The 24146-nt window shown below is 32.7% G+C and overlaps 1 protein-coding gene across 1 annotated transcript; it reads left to right on the top strand.

The window, feature by feature from the left end:
- Positions 1-14050: 14050 nt before the first annotated feature.
- Positions 14051-14608, top strand: LOC132275394 (uncharacterized). Its single transcript, XM_059776868.1, has one exon. The coding sequence runs from the start codon at positions 14051-14053 to the stop codon at positions 14606-14608; it is 558 nt and encodes a 185-aa protein (XP_059632851.1).
- Positions 14609-24146: the final 9538 nt, after the last annotated feature.

The raw sequence follows: 24146 nt of genomic DNA, 5'->3' as shown, positions 1-24146 counted from the left end.
TAATATAGGCTCCTAAGATCCGATTTGGAATTGAATGGAAAACGGGCGTGCCAGAACCAAATATATGGTTCAATTATAAATTCTCAACTTGTAGTCTCTTTCAAGGGTTGACTTTCAGGCGATACGAGGATAAAGAGAACAGTGATACACCTCTTAGAGTTCAAGAACTGCCTTAGTTAGAAGGACTTTTCAATGAATAAATTATAGTAAAGATTAAGAGAATAGGAAAGGGAGGAAAACAAATATAGGAAGAAAAGAAAGGGAAAGAATAAAGAAAGAGAGAGGAGAGATACCGAAAGATTGAGAAAGAAAGATAGAGATGAAGAAGAAATAGTAAGGATACTATTCTTAGAAAGGCTTGAAGAAGCAAACAAATAATAATAAGGATTCTGAGGGTGTTGGACCTCTAGTACAGCATACCTCTTTATTTATTTATGAAAAATATTGTAAACAAATTCCTACCAATTAGCATTCCAATTATAATAAAACTCTCACTAACTACTAAATTCAAACTCAAATTGATATTCCTAGAGAAAGATTAATTCCTAACTAAAATATGGTAATCATATAAATCCTACCTAACATAAAGTGTCTCAAAAGATTTCAAAAATATTCCTATCCGATCAATAAGCCCTAGCGTGCAGCTTTGCCCAGTGTAAAACCTACCACATCACTGTTCCTTTATCTGTAATCCTTTCATGCATAACACTGATAAGCCTTGTTTCAACTGATTTATTAATCCAAATCCCTTCAGCCCAATCATGACCCAAATCCAGTGCTTTTAAAGCCATACTTCTAAGCCCAAACTAATCACTGTATCCTCAGCTCAATTTTTGTGCAACCCAAGTTCTTGAACATCATCATTTATCAGGCCTATATACTCTTGGCCCATAATACCATGTTAATGTTTAACAAGCCCAATTAAAGCCCAGATCCAAATTACCAAAATGAGTGTCAACACAATATAATGATTCAAATTATATTGAACGGCAGCCATCAATAATGTTTATCTATTTTTGTTGAAAGGTTGCCAATAATGTTATTGGTTTCACCTCTAACCTTCAATGGAATTGCTATACCCAAACCCACTAAATATATATATAATACTTTTTGAAGCAATTTCAAGGTGGTCGTAGTTGCTTATATTTTCCTTTACAGGGTTCCATAGAAAGAGGTTATGATCACACACACAACAAGCCATTTTAAGAGCCCGTGATCATATCAAGTTCACAGACATATGAGAATCCAAGGATATGACACAATGAATCGAAGGTGACCATAGTCCTCCAAGTGCTTCTTGAGGAAATCCGAACTGGTTAGCAAGTTGTTCCTCTGCAAACACACCTGAATCGAGTTAGAGACTTAGAAATATAGAGAGATTAGCGAGAATGTCATCTATTGTTGGGAGGATAGGCAATGGTGATGGTAGGAATCTTATGAAACACCGTGCTACAAATCCAAGTCCACAAATTACACTTGAAGCAAATTTTTTTAATATATATATATAAATAAATAAAAATTAGCCAAAAAATCAGAAATACCAAGAGAAATCAGAGAATTAGAGAGAACTCAATTGTGAGTCCAGAAACCAGGTCCTAACAAAAAAAAAGAAGGAGGAAACCAAGTCACGCATGGATAGAGTGCCATTAACATTCTCCAGAAATAGGGGACTTTGATGGCTATGACTATAACGTTGTTTCTTGAATAGACTAACTACTCAAATGGATATGGATTTTCATATATACTGGATAATTCCCGTCACAAATTAATTTTATCTCAACTTAAACTACTTCAGAAAAAGAACTGAAATTTAAGAGTTAGGAAAAGAGAAAATTTAAGAATGTCTATAAGGAAGTTGCAGTCATGGACGAGATGAATCCCCCAACAGAGACGGAAATTGTCCCCAAACAAAAATTAATGTTTTCATAAAACATATAACATCACATTGTTTCTGATAATCAGAAGAAAAATTATTTTGAAAACAAAAACGTACCATAAATTGCAAATGTGGAATTAAAACATACTAACATAAAAGATGGGATAAGACTATCTACTCTACCAGTAGTGTACCAGGCACGCCATGTCATTAGTGTATCCACCCAACTACAATGCACTATTTTAAAAAATAAAAAAAAATAAAAAAATAAAAAAAAAAACTTAGCATACCTACTTATAAAATTACTGATATAAAGATAATATGTACATTATAATTAGATAGGTACACTAACGACATGGCGTGGCTGTCGTTATTTCCCTCACAGTCAGTGGTACAAAACTCTCCACATACCTAGCTGATAAGTTCATCACTCTTTGTGAAGCACAAAGGAACAACCATTGGCAACTGTAAGATGATAGAATCAGGTAAGGTAACAATGGGCGCCGCGCATTTTTGTGAAGCTAGGATCGGTTAATAGAGTGAGCCATGACTTGCAGACGCAGCTGAATCGGAAAAGGGACTTGGCGGGGACTTGAAGAAGTATGTCATGGATAATCTCTTGGGAAGGTTTGGCAATGGCTTTGATGTTGTTTTGCTCTACTCTGTTGCCATTTTTTGGTTCTCAATGGCCGCATACATATGTAAAATTTTCTTTTCTTTCAGACGGTTCGTTATACTTGTACAAGTAAAATCATATCATATTTCTACTACAAGAAGTTCTACAATAACCCTGTACCGTACTTGGATCTCCCAATCATTGAATTATCTATCCGGTGGGGCCATCACCACATCCATTGAGTATTCTAGAATTTTCCACTACTGAGTATAAGAATTCAAATACTACTAACTTATCTAAAAAAAGTGGATTTCATACTTGAACAAAATCGGATCATATTTCTACGAAAGCAAGGAATGCAATAAGTCACTTTTTCTTCCCCGCAAAGGAAGGGCAAAAAAAATAATAAAATAAAATAAAATAATTGAAAATTATTATTATTATTATTATTATTTATTATAAATTTTTTTTCATAGAGGAGATATCCTTACATGGTTATAATTTACTTGCGACACTAATCTAGTTGATGACATAAGTAACACTCCACAAATCACCTGCAGTCCAGGGCTCAGCCCGGTCTTTGACCTTATTGAATTAAAAATAGAAAGTAAAACATGGCCTTTTATTTTTTATATTATAAGATTACTTGGTACACTTTGGAGACAGTAGCCTATTTTAATGAATTCCCAACAAAGTTGAATTTTCACATTCAAGGATGAAACAATGAAGCTTCTACTATTTGTCTTGTGCAAATGTTTATATATGCGATTAAAGCTGGAAGCTTAATTAATAAAAAAGTTTGCAGGAAATATTGGAGGAAAGAAAAAGGTTGAAGTTTATATATATATGTTTAGTCATAGAAGAGAAAAAAAAAAAAAAAATGGGAGGTGAAATCTTAATGAAATAAAATACTTGGAATTAGTTTGGTACATCGATATCTAAGGTGCCTAGAGTCCTAAAATCGGGAGAATTCTCTGTTAAAAAAGTTTGTATAAATTAAATTGTAATTTCAAAAGAAGAAATCAACGAAAAAAACAATAGTTGTTACGCATATCATCTTAATTTCTAGTAATCCACCCATGGTGCATATCTCCGTAGTACTTTACCAAGGTATGGTCTTACCTCGTAGAACTTGCTCCTAGAATCCAAAATCTCTAAGTAGCTGAAGCTGAATCCCCGCAAATTGCAAATCGAGAGCAAAAAACTTTGTTTCCATAAAACACATACAACATTAGATTGTTCTAGCTATTAATTAAACCATACAAATCAGAAGCAAATGCTTTTGAAAACAAAGCGCTACCATAAATTGCAAATGCAGATCTAAGAAAGGTGAACATAAAATTGAAGGAAAAGATGGAATAAGACTATATAGTTATACTCATTAGTACTACTATATCATTCTAATGTTATTATATCTCTCTCAATCGCAGGTACAAAACTCTCCACATACATATCCAAAAACTTGGACACTCTCTTACACCATACTCTTTCATCACCCATATACTCCAATTTATGGACTGGGTAAGGCAAGGTACACAAAGAAACCCTTCAAAAACCCCCACCCCTCCCATTTGAGTCTCAATATCTCCGAAATCGGGTAGCGACACTTGTCCAAATTTCTCCTTCTCTAAATCAAAAGAAGCAATCATAAAGTCATGGACTCGTGACCAATGCAAAAATTCATTAAGAAATTCCCCCTTTGCTCGAAAAATTCCTGGGTAAGGCAAATCTTGAACCATTTTCCAAGAATTGGTTCTTCGCGAATAGACTTCCACTTTCTGTATATTTTCAGTGCTTTCCCATTTTTTGCGGAGACCTATCACCACCTTGTAGTCATCAGTGGAGGAATCATAACCGAACCCATGGAAGGTGGAATCACCTTTGCTCGGACCACTTTGTGGAAGCTCTTTGCTCTGTCTAGTGGTTGGGTTGCATATGATTTAAGTTTTTAGCTTTGTAATAATTGAGTCTTCACAATAGCAAAGCCATTACAAGACCCCCAGACCGCACCGTATAACATTCACTTGGGAATGGAAGGTCTATGCTAACTATATCATTATTTAAAGCTTCAAAGTCCATAAATCTGAATGATGGTCGATATTCCATACATGATAGAATAAGGCGACGCTGGCCGCGCATCTTGGCGAAGCCAGGCTTCGTCAATAGAGCGAAGCGAACCACGACTTGCAGACGCAGCTGAATCGGACAAGGGACTTGGCGGGGACACGCACAAGTATGTCAACGGTGATCTCTTCTGGAAGGTTTGGCAATGACAATGGCATTGGGGTTGTTCTGCTCTTCAATGTCGCCATTTTTTTTGGTTTTGATCTTCTGTTAATTTTGGTTCTCAAGCCGGCATGAATAAACAAAATTACAACATATTTTTTCTAATAGAACAAGGAGTGCTATATTTGATATAGGAATGCAAATAACTTACCAAATAAAAATGCGTTACAAAATCAATTCATAATCGACTAGAACAAGGAATGCAACAAGTCACTTTATTTTCTTCCTGGCAAAGGAAATAAAGTATATCTAGGTAACTTGTTAAGTTGTTATGCTACCTTTTTCTTCTTATTAATGAAAACTATGACCTTATTATATTAAACATTTACATAATTTGGTTGTCCTAAATAGCGATCCTTCTTTTAATAAAATTACAATTAGGGTGGGCTCAACCCATGCACTCCAATGTGGTTTGGAATCATTAGATTCGGGCGGCCCTTGTAATTTGTCCAACCCATTGCATTCGGGCACTTGTAATTAGTCCAACCCATTGCGTTCAAGTCGTCCGGCCCAATCCTCATGCTTAGGCCCACTTTGGCGGTTTAGTAGTCATCGTAACCTTTGATGGTCCCTCCACGTGCTGACATGTCAACTCATCATTGATGGGGAATTCCCTCCACACCATTGCTCATGCGGCCAACATAATATTTTTTTAACTAATTTGCATTCACATCTTCTCAGATTTACAATAAAGACAGGTAAATATAACTTAGAGAGAGTGCGATTTAATTGTCCCCAAGTTTGCAATCTTAAACAACACCACCCTCAATCATGATAAGAGTATATAATTGTCCTTTGACTTCTGAATTAATCCATTTAAATCATTAAAGTACAATATTAATTTTTATAAGTCATTTTATTTAATCAAAATGATCCTTAGTTAAAAAAGAAAAAGAAAAATCAAACCAGTGGCCGCAATGCCATATGCATACAAATAGGGGTGGAGCTAGAAATTTTTAATTGGGGACCAAACTAGTAATGCAAACATAAAATTTTAAAATAATATAAAATCATTGTAAGTTTTAAGTAAGTTTTTTTTTTTTTTTTTTTTTTTTAATGTTTAATGTACTCGCTGAAATAGATGGATTAATTTTATCTAATACTTAAACAAAATTCTAATACAAAACTCTGACTTTCCGTCTCAAAAAGTAAGAAATATGGTTTTTAAATTTTTTTTTATGATTCCATAGTAATATATTGGATATTAAAAGACCATTTTTAATATTCAAATATTAAATATCACATTCAAGTAATCACACATAGGTCACTCTTTTTATTTCTTAACGTTTATTAACACAATACTTATATAACATGTCACATTTTTCTTTCACCAAAACAAAGAAAAAAAGAAAAAGAAAAATGTCACAATAAAATCATATTTGTTTTTTTCATTCTTGAGGGTTATTTTGGTCAATTAATAGGACGTTATAAAGGTAATTTAATGATTCATATGAGTCAATTCAGAAGTTAAAAGGCAAATACTTACTTTTATTATAGTTGGGATGTCTTTGCTCATTTTACCAATCATATTGTTTAAAAAGTACTTAAGTTATATATAGTTGTCTTTAACTCAAACCTAAGGGGTGTCAGTGCTCCAGTATTCCACATTGATTTTGTAGTTTTTTTTGGTAAAATTTTTATTTTGTATTTATCTAGTGCAAGTCACATGGCAGCTCATGCCACACTGATTTTCTAGGTTTTTTTTGGTAAAATTTTTATTTTGTATATATCTAGTGCAAGTCACATGGCAGCTCGTGATTATCTTTTCCTTTCTTTTTCTTTTCTTTTTTTTCATAACTAATACTAACTTTTCTTTTTGGATTTCACAGTTTGAATAAAAAAAAATTTTGAAGACAATTGTTTTTTAATTAAATAAAATAATAAATATGTGAATTTAATTTGTATGGCTTGTCTGACACGTCGTTTTCCACATTTGTCCGTGGGAGTCCTTGCCATGTTAGTGCTTCCTAGAATACTTTGGATGTGGATTAGTAGAAAGTGAAGAAATAGAAAAACTGATTTAATTTACTTTTTTTTTTTAATTTAAAAATATCAATGGGGGCAATAATATATTTTTTCAAAAATTGAGTTGGAATATGAGACTTTTTGAGAGAATCTTTTTTTTTTTTTCTTTTTTTTTTATGTTGGGAGGTAATGTCCTTGTCATTGCCTGTGTCCTTCTCCTATCAAATCTTGATTCTTAGCTAAAAATATATTAATATCTTCTAATTTACTACATATTACAATGTAATATTTTATACATTTGTATTTTCTATTTTAGCAAACAGAACTAAACTAATTGAAAGAAAAGGAAAGAATAAATAATTATACTAGGTTTTGTCTCTCTATCTTTAATTTACTTTCATCTACTAATTTTTTTCAATATATATACATGTGTGTGTGTGTATATATATGTATATATATATTATCTTATGCACTCTTTATGTATTTGAACAGCTCTATATCTTTGTTGGATATGGCTTTAAAATTTAATCTAATTAGAATATATCAAATCAAAATATAATTATAAATTTTTTTAAGTGAAATATGTAAATTAGGGTTCTTATTTACCAGAAAGAGATTACTCATTTATTGGTAAAAATTTGTCACTTCTAATTTTAATTATTTGTAAATGAGTCTTGCACCAAGTTTATGTAGCTATTTATGTGTCAAATATAATGGGATCATATTAAAATATAAGGCAATTAACTATTTAGAAAGTTATAGTTTTTTTTTTTTTAGGTTTCATCTTAATCTATCTTTATTGGCAATTAAAGTTTCAATTTATATCAAATTGTGTGTGTGTGTATATATATATATATATTTATTTATTTATTACATTGCATTTCTTACATCTCTGTAAGAACTCTTGTGGTATTTTATAGATTTAGATACTTTAGACATCCTTTATATATAATTAAATTGTGTATCCCTTTTTCTATATAAAACATTATTGTTTTGATCATTAATATATATCAATTAGGATCATTAATATACATCAATTAGGCATTTGTTAATTGCTATAATGATCAAAGCTAATGATCTAAATGACTCTCAGAAAATAAATAAATAAAATAAAATTGCAAAGTATTGAAAAAAAAAAAAAAAAAAAAAAATCATTGTAATTTTTGTTGTAGATTTTGTAAAAATCAAATTCTTTTATTTGAGTACCATGAAACTTGATGTGAAAACCAAAAAAAAAAAAAACAAAACAAAACAAAAAAAAGATGAAGATGATGATACAACCATAAATGGAAAACTAAAAAAATAAGGAAATGAATTACGAAAAATTAAAAATAAGGAAGGAAAAAGAGATGTATTTTATAGAAATCAATAAGACTAGTAATGATGCCTATTTAAATTGAAATTTTAGAATAACCAGGTCTCTTTCCCCAAAAAAGAAATATACAGGTAAAATTAAATTCAAGTTATTAAACTATATTAGGGTTTGAATTTTATAACTACAAGGTTTGCTATTTTTATCCTCTTTCCTATATTAAAAAATAAAAAAATAAAAAAAATAAAAAAAAAGAGGACTTTTAGCTATAGTTGCACATTCAACTGTAGAAGGACAGCCTCTGATATTCTTAGGTCTTTATTATCATTCCCGTTTGTACATGTATATAACTTTCATTATTTAGTCTTATGCAGTCTTTATATATATATAAATGCTAACATTGATGGATATTGAGTTTGAATTTGAGTTTTAGTTAATGTGTAAAATAGAAACGAGGAGATTAATTATATATGTGTGTCTATATATATATGCTAACGTTAACGGATTTTCAGTTTGAATTTGAGTTTTAGTTAATGTGTAAAATAGAAACGAGGATGGTTTCATAATCCAGACTAGATATGATTAATTATATATGTGTGTCTCTATATATTTATATACATATGCGCAAGAAAGAAAAACCAAAAATTAAAAAATAAAAAATAAAAGCTCATGTGAATAAATTTTTTTCTTTCCTTTTTTTTTTTTTCAATTCTTTTATTTCCTTTTTATTTTATTTTATTTTTTCAATTCTTTTCTTTCCTTTTTTATATACCGTTAAGAAACATTTTAAAAAAAAATAGCAGAATGAATGAAGGCAATATATATGTAACAAATGCAAGAAGGAAGATTATATATGTGTATGACAGGAGACGAAAATGTTAAATTTTAAAGGCTAATTTAGTCCTAAAATGTTTAAGTATTAAAGTTCCATGAAAATAAGAAAGATATACAATATTAATTATATCTTTTATGATTGGTTTTTCAACAATTAGAGGTGCTACTGTCCTTCAACAGTTAGTAGTCCTCTTAAAAAAATTATTTTTAAAACATACAAAACAACTAAATAATTTGACAACTAAGCAGCCATCTAATTTAAGATAAAATTTTCGTGAAGTATAACATTCTCCATAGTGCCTCCCTAAAAGTTTTAGTTTCTAAAATTATCTCTAAATTTCTCATTAATTTACTCTTTAAATTCTTTTAATTTTCTTAAAAAATAAGGTAAATTTCCCTTTTTTTTTTAGTTAAAATAAATTTCCCTTCTTGAATCAAAGTCGTCTTCTTTTTTTTTTTTTTTCTTGTTTTTTTAAAGTTCTCTCATTTGCTAATTATATATGTTTTTTACTACATAATAAAAATGACATAATCCATCCCGCTCCTGCCCCGTAATTAAATGTAGTACGCGGGAGCGAATTCGGTACTTTGTTTAATTCGGTACTTTGTTTATCGGAGTAGGGGAGGGCTGGCAATGTGTTAAAAAACTTTTTTGAAAAAAAAAATATATATATATATATATATATATATACCATGTGTAAAACTTTTTTTATGTTGAGTATGCTAAGCTACATTGACATCTCATCAATACGTAAAATTCTTGTGTATTTTGTACAATCTTTTTATACATTTACATCAACATATTTTTTCTCTTCTCCCTCATTCTTACTGTGTTTGGTTGTTATTGACAAATAGGTATGAAATAATGGCTGGAGCTAAAAATAATTAATACAAATTTTTTTTACAGATTTACCATGACACATCAAATTTAATCACAAAAAAAAAAAAAAAAAAAAAAAAAAAAAAAAATAGGGACAATCATTTTACAGTTTGGTTTTTCAATCTCGTAAAGTTCTAGATTAATTGCTCTAAAGAGTCGTAAAGTTAGAGAAATCTAGGAACAGGGAAAGAAGAACAAGTATAATGGTACTTCTTTTGTACACAAAAGATCTTGAAATTTGAGCCAAAAAAAAAAAAGAAAAAATTAAAGCCACCTTTTGATTGCCCATAGATGTTCAAAACCCATTGTTCATATAACCATTTTAATCTCACTCCATATTAGAGTACAAGACTTGGAGTTGGACTCTCTAATCTTTATATCTTGTTCTAACACTTATTATCTTGAAGAAAAAAAAATTTACTTCAATTTAAAAATAAATAATTTTGAACCAATCATAGTGCAAATAAAAACCATATGTGGTCTTTGTGTTTGTGGTTTATACAATTAATCAGAGGACTTTGGGACTGTTCACTTAACATAAATTGTTCTTTGAGTGTTGACGAAGCCTCTTGGCAAGTAAGAGCAGTATGCAATAGTACTTACTTGGTACTTCTTGTGAGAGTAATGTTACGTCTTTTGAAACGTAATTCCATGGTTTCTTTTCCAAAGAGAAGATTTGAAACGTAATTCCATGGTTTCTTTTCCAAAGAGAAGATTGCACATAAACGTACATGAAGCCTAGCACCATAAACCACAGCTCCTTAAAGATTAAACTTGATGATCAATTACAGTAGTTGATAATTTAATTATTTAATTATTGATAAAGAAGAACAAGAATTGTAGCTAAAATTGAACTAGACTTTGAGATCATATTTTTCAAAACAAAAATAATTCTTCACAATGGTAACAAATTCTAAAACAAATCAAATTTCTCAATTCACACGACAAGAAATAAAAAAAGTTAATAAGCGATCAATAAGAAACTCCTACTCTTTTCAAGATGATGTGGATTGATTTTCTATGGCCTTGGATAGAGAAGATGGTAAAAATAGGATTCAAGTAACCAACCAAACAGGTGAGAAAATACTATCTTTATTGTTGTTGTAGCTAGCCAGACGTTGTCTTCATCCTTTGCTCGTTTATGGTGATTCTATACTCTCCACATAAGTAGTTGATTTAATCGGCGATTTGGCGTCTATGAGCATCTCAAATGTATTTTTTCTAGGATCATACACCATCATTTCGTCATCTTTTAGTTGCATCACAAGTTCACCATTATTCATCCAATAAAAGGGGCCCGACACCTTCACAGTTGTCCACATACCGTAAGAAGGTATGGTGATCAATACAATCCAAGATTCTGGCACACCATATTCTTTCATGGCACATATCTCCCATCCCCTACTGCTGGAACACATCATACAATGCATTCCGTTCAAAACCCATACCTCAACTAATTTGGAACCTTTGATGCCATATCCACCTATAACCACCTGATAGTTATAGCATCCATCAATGGACATGTTATGCCCAAACCCATAAAACAATGGATGATATGTAGGTATTTCTAACCAACTTGGAGGTGGTGGTACTTGCTTATATACTCTCGTGGTAGGGTTCCATAGAAAGAGGTATTTATGATCAACAAACACACACAACAAGCCATTACAAGAGCAAATTTGTCGCAGTCAAACTCTCCTTCTCTGTCCTTTATTTATATGCTCTAAAGGAAAATATTATACTTTACGAATTTAGATTTGTGATTTTTATATATGTTTATTTGTCTACTTTGTTTATTATAAAAGCAAGTTTTTAATATAGGAAAGATCTTAATATAAAAAATTTGAATTCAATTATGCCTATATATCTTCTAGATCTTCAAAAAATTAAAATTGGAAGTTTCAATTTTTTTATGATTAATGAGTGATCTCTTTCTCATAATTAAATAACAAACCTAATTTGCACAATTCATTTAAAAAATTTTATAATTGTATTTTGATTTGGTATTTTGTGATTACTTATAAAGCATCTCCAACAATCTGTTACTAAGTCACACAGAGCGGGAGCGAGAGCGGGTGCGACCTGACCTGCTTACTACGGCATGAACAGGGAAGCGTCAACCTATCACCTCAAATTTCCGAACATTACAGACAGCCGAACTGGGGGTGGTCACGCTTGTCGAGCGAGCTGCCGTCACGATGTTCCCTATCGAAAGTGAAGTATATGGCTATCGAACTCTCTCTTTTAGCTAGTTCCTAGTCGGGTCAATGGAAATCCTTTTTTGCCTTTTCTCGTAGATAGACCACTAAGCGTCAAAGCCTAAATTTTTTTAGAGCGGGAACGTATTAAGAGCGTCTGTATATTAGGTTTAAATAAAATTATATGCGTGATTTTTTAAAATCTATATACAAATATATTCATGATTATTTATTCCATTAATGATATATGTAATAAATAAGCTAACTTTTTTTCGCTAAAATATGCTTCATTTATTTGTAATATTCACTAATTGAGAAATTTTTTAGTAGTATATTTTCAAACACACACTGAAATTTAAGTAATTAATGTATATATTGAGTAATAGTATAACTAATAAATGTATATATGGTAATATGGGTGTTCCATATGGACTCTAATAAATTTAACTATATAAAGTAAATTGGTATGGAAATCGCGAATTAGGAAAACAAATTCACAAATTGCAAAAATTGAATTCGCGAATTTTGTGCGAATTCACTCCCAAATCACAAATTCGCATGCGGAGCTTGAGAGCAGGGCATCTTTGGATGAATTGTGTGACTTAGGTTTGTTAAAATACTTTTTTTTGTAAAATATATATTGTCACGTAATATGTAAAAAAAAAAATTTAATCTCCCGCCTTCGGTTAAGATACACTGCCAAGTCACCAATATGTAAAATTGTTATATATTTTACACAGTCACATCAGCATATTTCTTTTCTCCTCTCTTTTTCTAATTCCATTAACAAATCAACAAGTTTGTAAAAATTGCTCAATCATCGTCAATTTTGACCAATTTTTTTTTTTTAATAAAAATTTTAAAATACTCTTAAGGAAATTTAAATGTTTCTTTTCTTAATAAATAAATAAATAATTTTTTTGATTTTTTAATTTTTATTGTTATTTTCTCAAAATTTTAGGTATTCCAATCTTCTGAAGAATTGTCCTTATTTATATATCAGGGAGCATTTTAACACGAGGGGCAATTGCGCATTCTTTATATATAGCAGGGAAGCATTTTTCAATTTACCCTCCAAAATTTTTAATTTTAATTGTCATTTCTATTTGTTATTTATTATTTTAATTTTAATTTTAATTTTTGTATATATAATGATGATAAATGCAAATATCTCTCACTGATGAAGGGCTTGTGGCCTAGTCATAACTTAAGTAAATAATTTAGATTGAGTGGCCATTTTGTTTTATGGGTTGCTATTTGCTTTTAGGTCCTTCAGTTTATATATATATATTTGGCTTTGCATCCTCAGTAAAGTTCTCTTTCTTTTATAATAGCATTTGATTAAAAGTAAATAAATAAAGGATGTATTTTGTCTTGCAAATTTTTTAATATAGGAAAGATCGTAATATATAAAAATAAATAAATAAATAAATAAATAAACAAAACTTATTATTATAGAATCGATGCCTAATATAACTCAATAATTTAAATTCAATTATGCCTATATATTTTCAGGATCTTCAAATAATTAAAATTGAAAGTTACAATTTTTTTTTTTTAAATGATGAATGGGTGATCTCTTTTTCATAAATAAAAACCTTGATTTACACAATTCATTTAAAATTTTTTATAATTATATTTTGATTGAGTAAACTCACACTGAACACTTCACATATATTCAATTTACATTTCACCATCCTTCTAATAAATACATATATCTGTTGATAGGTATGCAATTTATGGTTGCTTATCTTCAAAGTTTTTACATTATCAACAACTCAAATCAAAAATTTCCAGTTCCCTGTTTACGTAGGATGAGGAGAGTATGAATATCACTCCGTGACTTGGGACTTTCTTAATCAACCCTAATCTCCATCACACCCACAAGAACAACAAGAAAGTAGTAGTAGGATGCGAAGTACAGCCAAAAGCCATGGCCTCTGTGGACTTGGACGTGTAGCAAAGTGGTTCATGAAACTTCCACCCCACCACCACAACCCATCCTCCCCAACGACATCATCTACTACATTCTGTTGCTACTACCCGTGAAGTCTCTAGCTCAATGCAGGTGTGTTTGCAGAGAATGGAACAAAATGGCCCTATTGTACAGCAGCTCAACCTAACTGAATTGGAAATTCTTCAACTGGACCCCCAAGTCAAAGTTGATAGCCTAATTTCCAATGATCAGTGGGTGATTCCACCTTCTCTTGTGCAAATTCCTTTCTTTCAATCACAGGAATTCAACTCCCAGCTACAATCTATCCCTACACCAACAACTGATGAGGATCAAATCCATTGGCTCCCCAGTTTGACAAAGGAGTATTCTCACAGGCTCACTTTGGAGTACTTCTCTCCTCCCTCTTTTGTCTTTGCTTGGACTCACCTAATATGGTTCAAACATCATATTCCCAAGCATGCTTATATTACATGGTTAGCATTGAAAGAAAGGTTAGCAACACTGGACACAAAGCCAATGATGAAGAAGCACTATACAAATGCATGCTACTTGTGCCTTGCTGATTGTGAAACTGTAGATCATTTATTTTTCAAGTGTAAATTCAGTTGTACCATTTGGGATTTTGTACAGCATGCTGCAGGCTTCTACATCAAACCAGACTCATGGAGAGACCTGATTGCTTAGTGCTCATCAACATGGACACAACAGCACTTCATCACTCACAAGCTCCTCCTTTCTTGTGCCATATACTTCATTTGGCAGGAGAGAAATTCAAGAGCCTTCAGGAACAAGTCTGCAACAACCTACCAAATCATTAATCTCATATGCATCAGAGCTAGATTTGCTTCTCTCAAGTTAAGAAATGCTGCTGAATTGAGTAAGATTGGCAATGTAGAAGCTATGCAACAACTCTTCATACAAGGCTGTGCGTATGGAAGAGGTCAAACATGGTTTCTACTGCAACAATGACTGCTTTCGTCGGTCACAACTCTTGATAGGCTCAGATTAGTAATAGTTCCATACACTATGTAACATGTTGGTGTTTTGTAGTGTTCTAAGCCATGGAAGTTCTCCTTCTTTGGTTGCTTTGTTGTACATATTTCTTATTTATAAAGCTTACCCTTTTAACCAAAAAAAAAAAAACTTATTAACCGGTTCGAACTTTCTCAAGAACCACTTAGACTACGCTCGCCGTCGACTCATTGTGTCATCCTTCGGATCTCTCATGTCTATGGACTTGGAAGCACGGGGAGATTTTGTTGTGACCAACGACTGTGACTTCCCATGGAACATGACTGCTCATTTCATCACGGGCTCTTGTAATGGCTTGTTGTGTTTGCTTGCTGATTATTCCCTCTTTCTGTGGAACCCTTCTACGAGACAATGTAAGCAACTACCACCACCACCTTCATATTACTTCGTAAGGTATGGTATGTTTTATGGGTTTGGGTATGACAAGGTTATTGATGGATACTATAACTATAAGGTCATTAGAGGTGAAAACAATCACGCTTTTTGACATGGCAACAAATCCAAAGTTGAGGTCTATACGTGGAAAACAAATTCTTGGAAAAGAATTCAAGACTTGCCTTACTATTGTCTGTTCCAAGAAAGAGGGACTTTTATTAATGGATCTTTGCATTGGTTAGCCATTCGTCATAGCAATTTTCGTGCTATCGTTGCTTCTCTTGATTTAGCAAAGGAGGAATTCAGAGAGATTTTGCTTCCGGAATTTGAGCTACAATCGGTCTCGCTTGAATTGGGGACTTTGAATGGAATGCTTTGTGCGATGCATAACAACTCTTGGATTATATGTGAAGTGTATGCCATGAAAGAATACGGTGTGCCAACATCTTGGATTATATTGATCACAATACCTTCTTTTGTGTAGACAAGGGTAAAGATGCCCTTTTATTTGATGAAGAATGGTGAACTCGTGTTGCAACTGAGAGATGACAAACTGTTGATGTATTATCCAAGAAAAAATACATTTAAGGAGCTCATAGACACCAAATCTGGTATTGAATCAACTACTTATTATGTGGAGAGTTTAGAGTCACCATATGTGATAGAGCAAACAATGAGGACAGAGACCATAGGTGATCGAGCAAAGAATGAGGACAGAGACCAGCTACGACAACAATAAAAATAAAGCATTTTCTCACCTATTTGGTTGGTATGTTGAAAAAAGAGTAAGTGTTTCTTATTGACCTCTTTTAATTTTTTATTTCTTGTTGATGTAAATGAGTAAATTTATTTTTATTTTTTTTTTTTTTTTTTGAATTTTCCATTTGCCACTGTTGTGAAGGATTATCATTGTTTTGAAAAATGTAATCTCAAGTCTAGTTCAATTATAATTACAATTCTTATTCTAGTTTATCAAAAATTATATTATCAACTACTATCAGTGTTTAAGTTGAGGTTAGAGGTGAAAGCTATAGGATTAGTAGACAGAAGGACACCAGAAGATACAAAGTTGAGGTCTATACTTAAAAAAAACAAATTATTGGAAAAGAATTCAAGACTTCCCTTGAAACAATATATTCCAAGCAAAAGGGACCTTTGTAAAGACTTTCGTCCTATCAGGTCCATCATAGTTCTAAGGAGCTGTACAAGGCCAATGGGGGTCTCTTTTAAGCCAGGCATTGCTTCTCTTGATCTAGCAAAGAGAGGAATTCAAAGAGGTTATGCTACCGAATTTTGGGTAATCGTGTTTTGTTCTTTTTTATTTTTTATTTTTATCTGGCAAACTATAGGGAGGGGAACTCAAACACAGTTATACCCGCTTGGGAGCTGGACACTTTACCAATTAGGCCATTTGACTTGACTTGGGGGTTTTGAATGCAACGTATTCTGTGATGTGTCACTAGGGTATAGAATGTATATGCAATGAAAGAGTATGGTGCGCCAGAATGTTGGATTTTATTGATTACGTACCATACCTTCTTTTTTTGTGGACAATTACAACAATGCCTTTATATTCCAGGAGGAATGGTGGTGCAAAAATCAAAGAACAAAATGTTGATTTATGATCCAGGAAAATAGATAGTTAAGATGCTCTGTTGTGGCACTCATCTCGTAGGCAGGTTTCTTGTATCCCTTATAGTTTGATTCTTCCATTTTTCAAATCACTTGTTAATTCAACTTTTTTTTTTTTAAGTTTATTCAAAGTCTGACCTTCTTTATGTATTATTTATTCACATGCACAAACATGTATTTTTCATACATCTTTTGCAGATGTGCCTTAAGTTAATAATTATTTTTTATTTTCTCCAAGAAAATTTCATTTTCATTTTTCATGATATTAATGTGCGCGTGTGGGCGCGTTTTATTTATGTAATGCAAAAATTATATAGAGGTTTAGGGGTGAGCTCATTTGTGTGACCTATCCAAATCCTGAAGTATTGAACCACGTACTGGCCATTGTGTTAATAATACTTAGCATACGAGATAGGGGTGGGGCTTGGGCAAGTTAGGTGGGCTAAGGGGCTAGCCAAACTCAGGTTTCTAACATCTTAACCTGCTGCAAGCTCAAATACCAAAAAATCCATTGTATCTCAACCCGCATCATACCGCTCAGGTTTCAAGGGTTTTTCTGGTTCTCGGGTCGTCTCATATTTTAATAACTTATAAATAAATAAATTTGTAAGAAATAAAATATTTTAATAACCTATAAATAAATAAATTTGTAAGAAATAAAATGTTGAAGTGTATATAGCAACATAAACTTGACATAAAATAAAATGTCTCATATAATGTGAAAAAAAAAAAAAAAAACCCCAAATTATGTGTAATATGATGTTATGTGTAATATGATGTTATAGCAATAATTTCTAATTTCTAATCAAAGATATATCAATCATTCCAAATTTCAAGACAGCTGACATGGTTCAAAAAGTTCTCATAATAAAAATTTAGAAAGAACTCAATAGTTGATATTCTTTTGTTTCCTTAACTAAAATTCAAGGGTAAAGTACACCAACACCCCTAGGTTTGGCATAAGGATAAGTAGATGAAAGTTGTCCTATTTTAGGACAATCACACCTCCTCAAGTTTGGTAAAATGGACAAAGATACCTTGACAATGGTGAATTGACTTTATTACCCTTTGATACAAAATTAACAAATAAAATTATTTAAATACCCTTGAATCAAATTAGTTTAAATGGGTTATTGGGTAAAACCCATATGATAAACCCAATTTTTTTCTATCCTTACACTATTCTTCTCTTTCCCCTCTCTCAGACCCTAACCTAAACAACTAATATATATATATATATATATATATATATATATATATATATATATATATATATTGTCTGTATAGACACACGCGCACACAGATATCATGATCACCACCACAAATCAGCCCCACTGCCGCATCATCATCATCAATTTATCACGGTGACAAGCAAGGGAAAGGAATTCGGAGGATGAAGGCTTGCAACTCTAAATTAGTGCTTATTTTAAGAGAGAGAGAGAGTGATATATATATAAACTTATATATATACATTTATAAAATTTTAGGGAATTCTAGAGGGAGAAATGTTCGCAGTGGTTGGGGGTGAAAGAGGAGGAACAGTTAACATGGAGAAGGATTTTGATTCAAAGCTTAAGATTCAGAATGATTCATCCAATGTTGAGAAAGTACAGAGATCTAGGAGCTTTGCATTCAGGGCACCACAGGAGAATTTTACCATCCATGACTATGAATTGGGCAAAGTATATAGGGTTGGTTCCAAGGGCGGATCCAGCATTTCAGAATGGGGTGGGCTAATATTGGATTGGGCTAATTTGGGGTGGGCTACCAATAGTAATTTTTTTATTATTTTTTTATGGGGTGGGCTGAAGCCCACCTTCGCCCACCCCTAGGTCCGCCTATGGTTGGTTCTTATTCCAAGGTTAGGTTTTTTTTTCTCTCTCTCTCTCTCTCTGTTGGTCCTCTTATTATTTATATTCTGTATATAGTGATTCTCTTTTGATTTTGATTGTATTAATCTGATTTTTGCTCATTATAGATTAATGGTTTGTTCTAGTTTGATGATTTATTAAGATTGGTTTATTCTGGTTTGAGAAGATTTACTAGTATTTGGGGAACTTCGAATCTGTGTAGTGGAGATTTGAGGTTAAATTATAATAAATGATAAAGAAGATTTACCATTGAAGATGGTAAGTCGCTCGACGGTCGGTGGTTAGAAGGTGTGGAGGTGGTGCCATGGACGAAGCTTTCGGGTCTGGCTTGAGAGTGGTGGTGACTGTTGTGTGGTTGTGTGTGTATATATATATCTATATAGAGAGAGATGAAAAGGGTAATTTGTCCATTTAAGTATTTTGATATTTTATAATTAAAAATAATAAAATAGTGAAGGGTAAAATGGACTTTTTATATGTTTTAAGACTCTGTTTGATGGCAAATTTCACAAGGGAGTGTGGTTGTCCAAAAATAGACAAACTTTCATCAGGTAGTCTTTGGCAAATCTCAGAAGGTGTCTTAGTACTTTACCCAAAATTCAATTATTATATGTTTTTACTTTGTAAAAATAAACGTGTCAAAGTAATAAAGTTAGGTAAATACCATGAATCCATGATGATACTATAAATAATCTTAATTTAACAATATTTTACATATAGTCTTGTATAAAAATTATATTCTTATATTTCGGGTTCTTTAGGTTCCTTGGGTTACTAAAATTTTTGTTCAAATCCCGCCCCCAAAATAAATTTGGACTACAAAGTTTAATCCTAGTCCCATCCTATTGTCTAATGACCTTGTCAATTCTCGTATAACTATTAGGCGGGACTCTGGTTAGACCCACCTAATTCCCACTCCTAATATACTTTGCCTACTCACCACTAAGTATGTCATCTATTGACCCTTGATGTGGTACTAATCATAAATGCATATTATATGTGATCACAAAATCAGGAAAGTAATAAGTAAGTTTAATTACTTTTTTGGAATCAATTCCGTCATTTTTTTTAATTTTTTTATTTATCACTTTCCTAATTTTGTAATTACGGAATATACGTCCGGTTCCGCCCTCCGGATTACGTGAAAAGGCGGAATAGTGTGGTGTGCAGGCTTGCAAGAACTGCAGTAGTTCCAAAGTGGAAATCCGTACAGTAATCTAGTTGGAAATTTGTAGGGATCAGGTGATTGTACGAAGGTTTAGAATAACTACCTTCGAAGGGTCTTTTTTGCCTTTAAATAAGGACTTTAAACTATTCTATTGCTAATGGAAAAGAAGACGGTATTGAAGGTGCAAGGCTAGAAATTAAAGTAATTTAAAGTGCAAGACTGGAAATTTAGATAATTGAAGTGCATGATTGAAAATTTAGAGACATGGAAATGCGTTGCTCGACTGGAAGTAACAAAAGAGTATTGGACTTAACTCAAGCATTATGAGAATTCATTGCATGGAATGAATGCTATATGGAATAGCAAAGTGCTGGACTCAACTTAAATGAATGTAAATTCATTGCTGGAATATATGAACTAGCAAGGTGCTAGGTTTAGACATAATGTAAATTCATTGTGGAAATGAAAGATACATGAATAACAAAGATGCTGAATTGATGTATATTGTATGCTGGGCAGGCAGGCCTTGCAAACTAGCCTTGAGTGCTCTATTTATAGAGCTTTCTTGCATGCAATAACTGACATGTGGCGACTTCAGCAACTTTCACTTGGCCTAGTTCGACGCTGCCAAGTGTCCCATGATCAACAAACACACACAACAAGCCATTACAAGAGCCTATGATCGCATGAACATGTTCCTCCCATGGGAACTCGAGTTTAGTCGTAACAGTATCGTAGGGTGCTTCCAGGTCCCTAGACACATGATACTCTAACGATGACACAATGAGTCGATGTTGACCACTAGCCTTCAACACGTGCTTATTGATGAAGTCGGAACATGTTAGTAAATTGTTCCATTCTTGGCAAACACATCTGAATCGACCTACAGAATTGATGGGTTGTAGCAAGAGAATAGAATAGATGATGTCTGACGACGGCCGTTCCAATACGCCAAACTGAATGTAATGACTGTGTGGTTCAAGAAAAGCCTTTTATGTCAAATTTAAATTTATAAAAACCACTACCAACACTACTACTAACGTAGCAAGAGTGAGTAGGGATTGTCCCAAGGGATTATACGTGTTGGAATTTCAACTTCGACTCTAGCGTACCAAATGATTGCAAAAGAGAATTGGGTTGGTTGATTACTTCTAGAAAAGAATTAATTAAAATGCAATAAGATAAAGAGTAAGTAAGAAGGAAAGGTCTTGGGGTGTAGAAATCACCACCAAACAATACTATTCCAAACCATAATCAAGTGACTAATGAGGGAAATGAATGTGTTGCAACAATGTTGTGTGTGTAAAAGACATTCAATTGGTAAGGGTGACTCAACAAGTGCAAATTGTCTCAATCAACATGTGTGAGGCCACAATACATTTATTGGTAGAGGAATATATTGTCTAGATATCATGTGAAGAGAACAAAATATCAAATCAAGTCATTGAACCTTTCATTAAGCTCATAGTCCAAGCAATCCATAAGGATGACTTAGTTAAACATGCATTATCTAAACATCATGTGAGAGGCCACAATTTATCTATTGGGAGAGGAATAAATTGTCTAAACACATGTGAAAGATACAACATATCATAACTAGTCATTAATCCTTCATTAAGCTCACAATCCACATACAACACAATATTAGAGGAATATGCCATTTGGACTCACAAGCATGGAACATCAAACATCAAGAGTAGATTGTCCTCCCATCTAACATTATACTACCACTACACTAAATCTACACTACTAGCATGAAAATAAAGCTATCTAGACTAGGAGAGAGGCACAAGCCATCAAGAATAGGCATAAACCATCAAATGAACCAAAATAACATTCATTAAGCATATCATCTTGATAATCTCTAGATCTATAGCATCAATACACATAGACATGCATAAAAACACTAAATCTAGAGATAAGCACATGAATATCCTACTCTAGCATACATAGACATATGAGCAGAATAGAATAGTTAATTGGAAGTATTAAACCATACAAACCATGAAATAATCAAGATTTATATATACATGAATATCAAGATGTATCATACAACACTAATCCCTCAATAATACACAAGATTAGAGTATAGAAAGCATACTTGGGGCTAACTCTAGCCCCAAGAAGATGTCTAGCCACTCATGGTAGTGCTGATCCAACCCTCAAGGGCTAACTCCATGGCTGCTCCTTGTTGGTGAAGATCTCCTCCAATGGTGCTCTAGCTTCCTCCCTTCTTCCTCTCCAAGAATAGCCTCCAAAATGATTTTCAATGTGTGACAAGAGACTAGACTCCTCCCCAAAAAGTGTATCATATTCCTTATATAGGTAGGTCAAATACACCCTATGATGAGCTGTGGTCATGCAAGGCATATTCTCCAATGATTGGGTGAAGGACGGAATAAATGAGCTGGACTTTAACTTTTTCTCGCTGGAGGAAGTTCGATCGATCGAACCTTAACTTGGATCGATCGAAGATGGGTTCGATCGATCGAACTACATCTTGGATCGATCGAAGTGGTCTGACTCCTCCGGATAAGGACAAGGCTGAGATATTTCGAAGATATTTATGGGGAAAAGGACAAAAGTGGTTGGTAGGCGTACAGCTGTGGATAAGATCAATCATTTGAATAGGACAAAATAGGGTTCGATCGATCGAAGGTGATGTTGGATCGATCGAACTTGGAATTTCAGCAAAGGCCAAGGTTGGATCTATCAAGAAGTACTGTGATCGATCATAGATGTTCGATCGATCGAACTCTAAGTTGGATCGATCGAACTTTTCAGCTGCACAACTTTGATTCCTTTTTGCTCCTTTCTTTCTCCACTTTGCTCCCTCCTTTGGTTTATCTCAGGATTGCTTCAATTAAGCTCTTATTTGGCTGAGTTAGCTCAATTTTGGGATTAGTGCCTGAAAATATAAATAACACGTAATAAGTCTAAAACGGCAAAGTAAGATAGATAAAGGTACTAGAATGCTTAAACTTAACGGATTTAAATGCACACTTTTCAGTACTCATCAATGTCGCGAAGGAGGGTGGGTAGTGGTAGGGTGGGAGGCGGTTGGAAGAATTTCATGAACCACTTTGCTACAAGTCCACATAGGCACTTTTCAAAAAGAAAAAAAAAAAAAAAAAGTCCACATAGGCCATGGTTTTCCGCCATGAGGCCTAAGGGTTGTTTGGACTTCCTTTCTCTCCGGTTTCCTAAGTGAAGAAATCAAATCATGTGGGTGCTTGGCACTAGCTCACACTAGGCCAGTGTTCAATCCCTGTCAACTCCATTATCACCCCCCACTTACCCGGTGTATCCTTAGGGCGAGACTCTGCACCCCCAGGTTTGTAACTTAGGGTGGGTCCCGAAGAGACCCCTGCCTAGGGGAGTTCCTGGTGCTAACTTTAAAAAAAATAAATAAATAAAAAATAAAAAATAAAAAAAAAGTACTATACTTTACGAATTTAGATTTTTGATTTTTATATATGTTTATTTGTCTATTTTGTTTATTATAAAAGCAAGTTTTTAATATAGGAAAGATCTTAATATAAAAAAAGAAATTATTCTAGAATACAAGTCTAATATAACTCAATAATTTGAATTCAATTATGCCTATATATCTTCTAGATCTTTAAAAAATTAAAATTGGAAGCTACAATTTTTTTATGATGAATGAGCGATCTCTTTCTCATAATTAAATAAGAACCCTAATTTACACAATTCATTTAAAAATTTTTATAATTATATTTTGATTTGGTATTTTGTGATTACTTATAGAGCATCTCCAATAGTCTGTTACTAAGTCACACAGAGCGGGTGCGAAAGCGTCAAAGCCTAAAAAAATTTGGAGCGGGAACGTATTAAAAGCGTCTGTATATTAGGTTTTGCGAAAGCGTCACAGTCTAAAAAATTTTAGATGGGGGGCGTATTAAGAGTATCTGTATATTAGGTTTAAATAAAATTATATGCGTGATTTATTTAAATCTATATACAAATATATTCATGATTTTTTTATTCCATTAATGATATATGTAATAAATAAGCTAACTTTTCTCACTAAAATATACGTCATTTATTTGTAATATTCACTAATTGAGATATTTTTAGTAGTATATTTTCAAACACACACTGAAATTTAAGTAATTAATGTATA

Source organism: Cornus florida, unplaced genomic scaffold, assembly GCF_030987335.1.
Source record: "Cornus florida cultivar Cherokee Brave unplaced genomic scaffold, ASM3098733v1 CherokeeBrave_3.0.0_Hap2_Chr01, whole genome shotgun sequence".
NCBI lineage: Eukaryota > Viridiplantae > Streptophyta > Magnoliopsida > Cornales > Cornaceae > Cornus > Cornus florida.
Note: the sequence above shows the minus strand (reverse complement) of the source record. Positions and strands in the feature narration are given on the sequence as shown.

Bases quoted from the DNA above. Each gene is read 5' to 3' on its own strand.
- LOC132275394 (XM_059776868.1), top strand. From the start codon at position 14,051: ATGGAACAAAATGGCCCTATTGTACAGCAGCTCAACCTAACTGAATTG.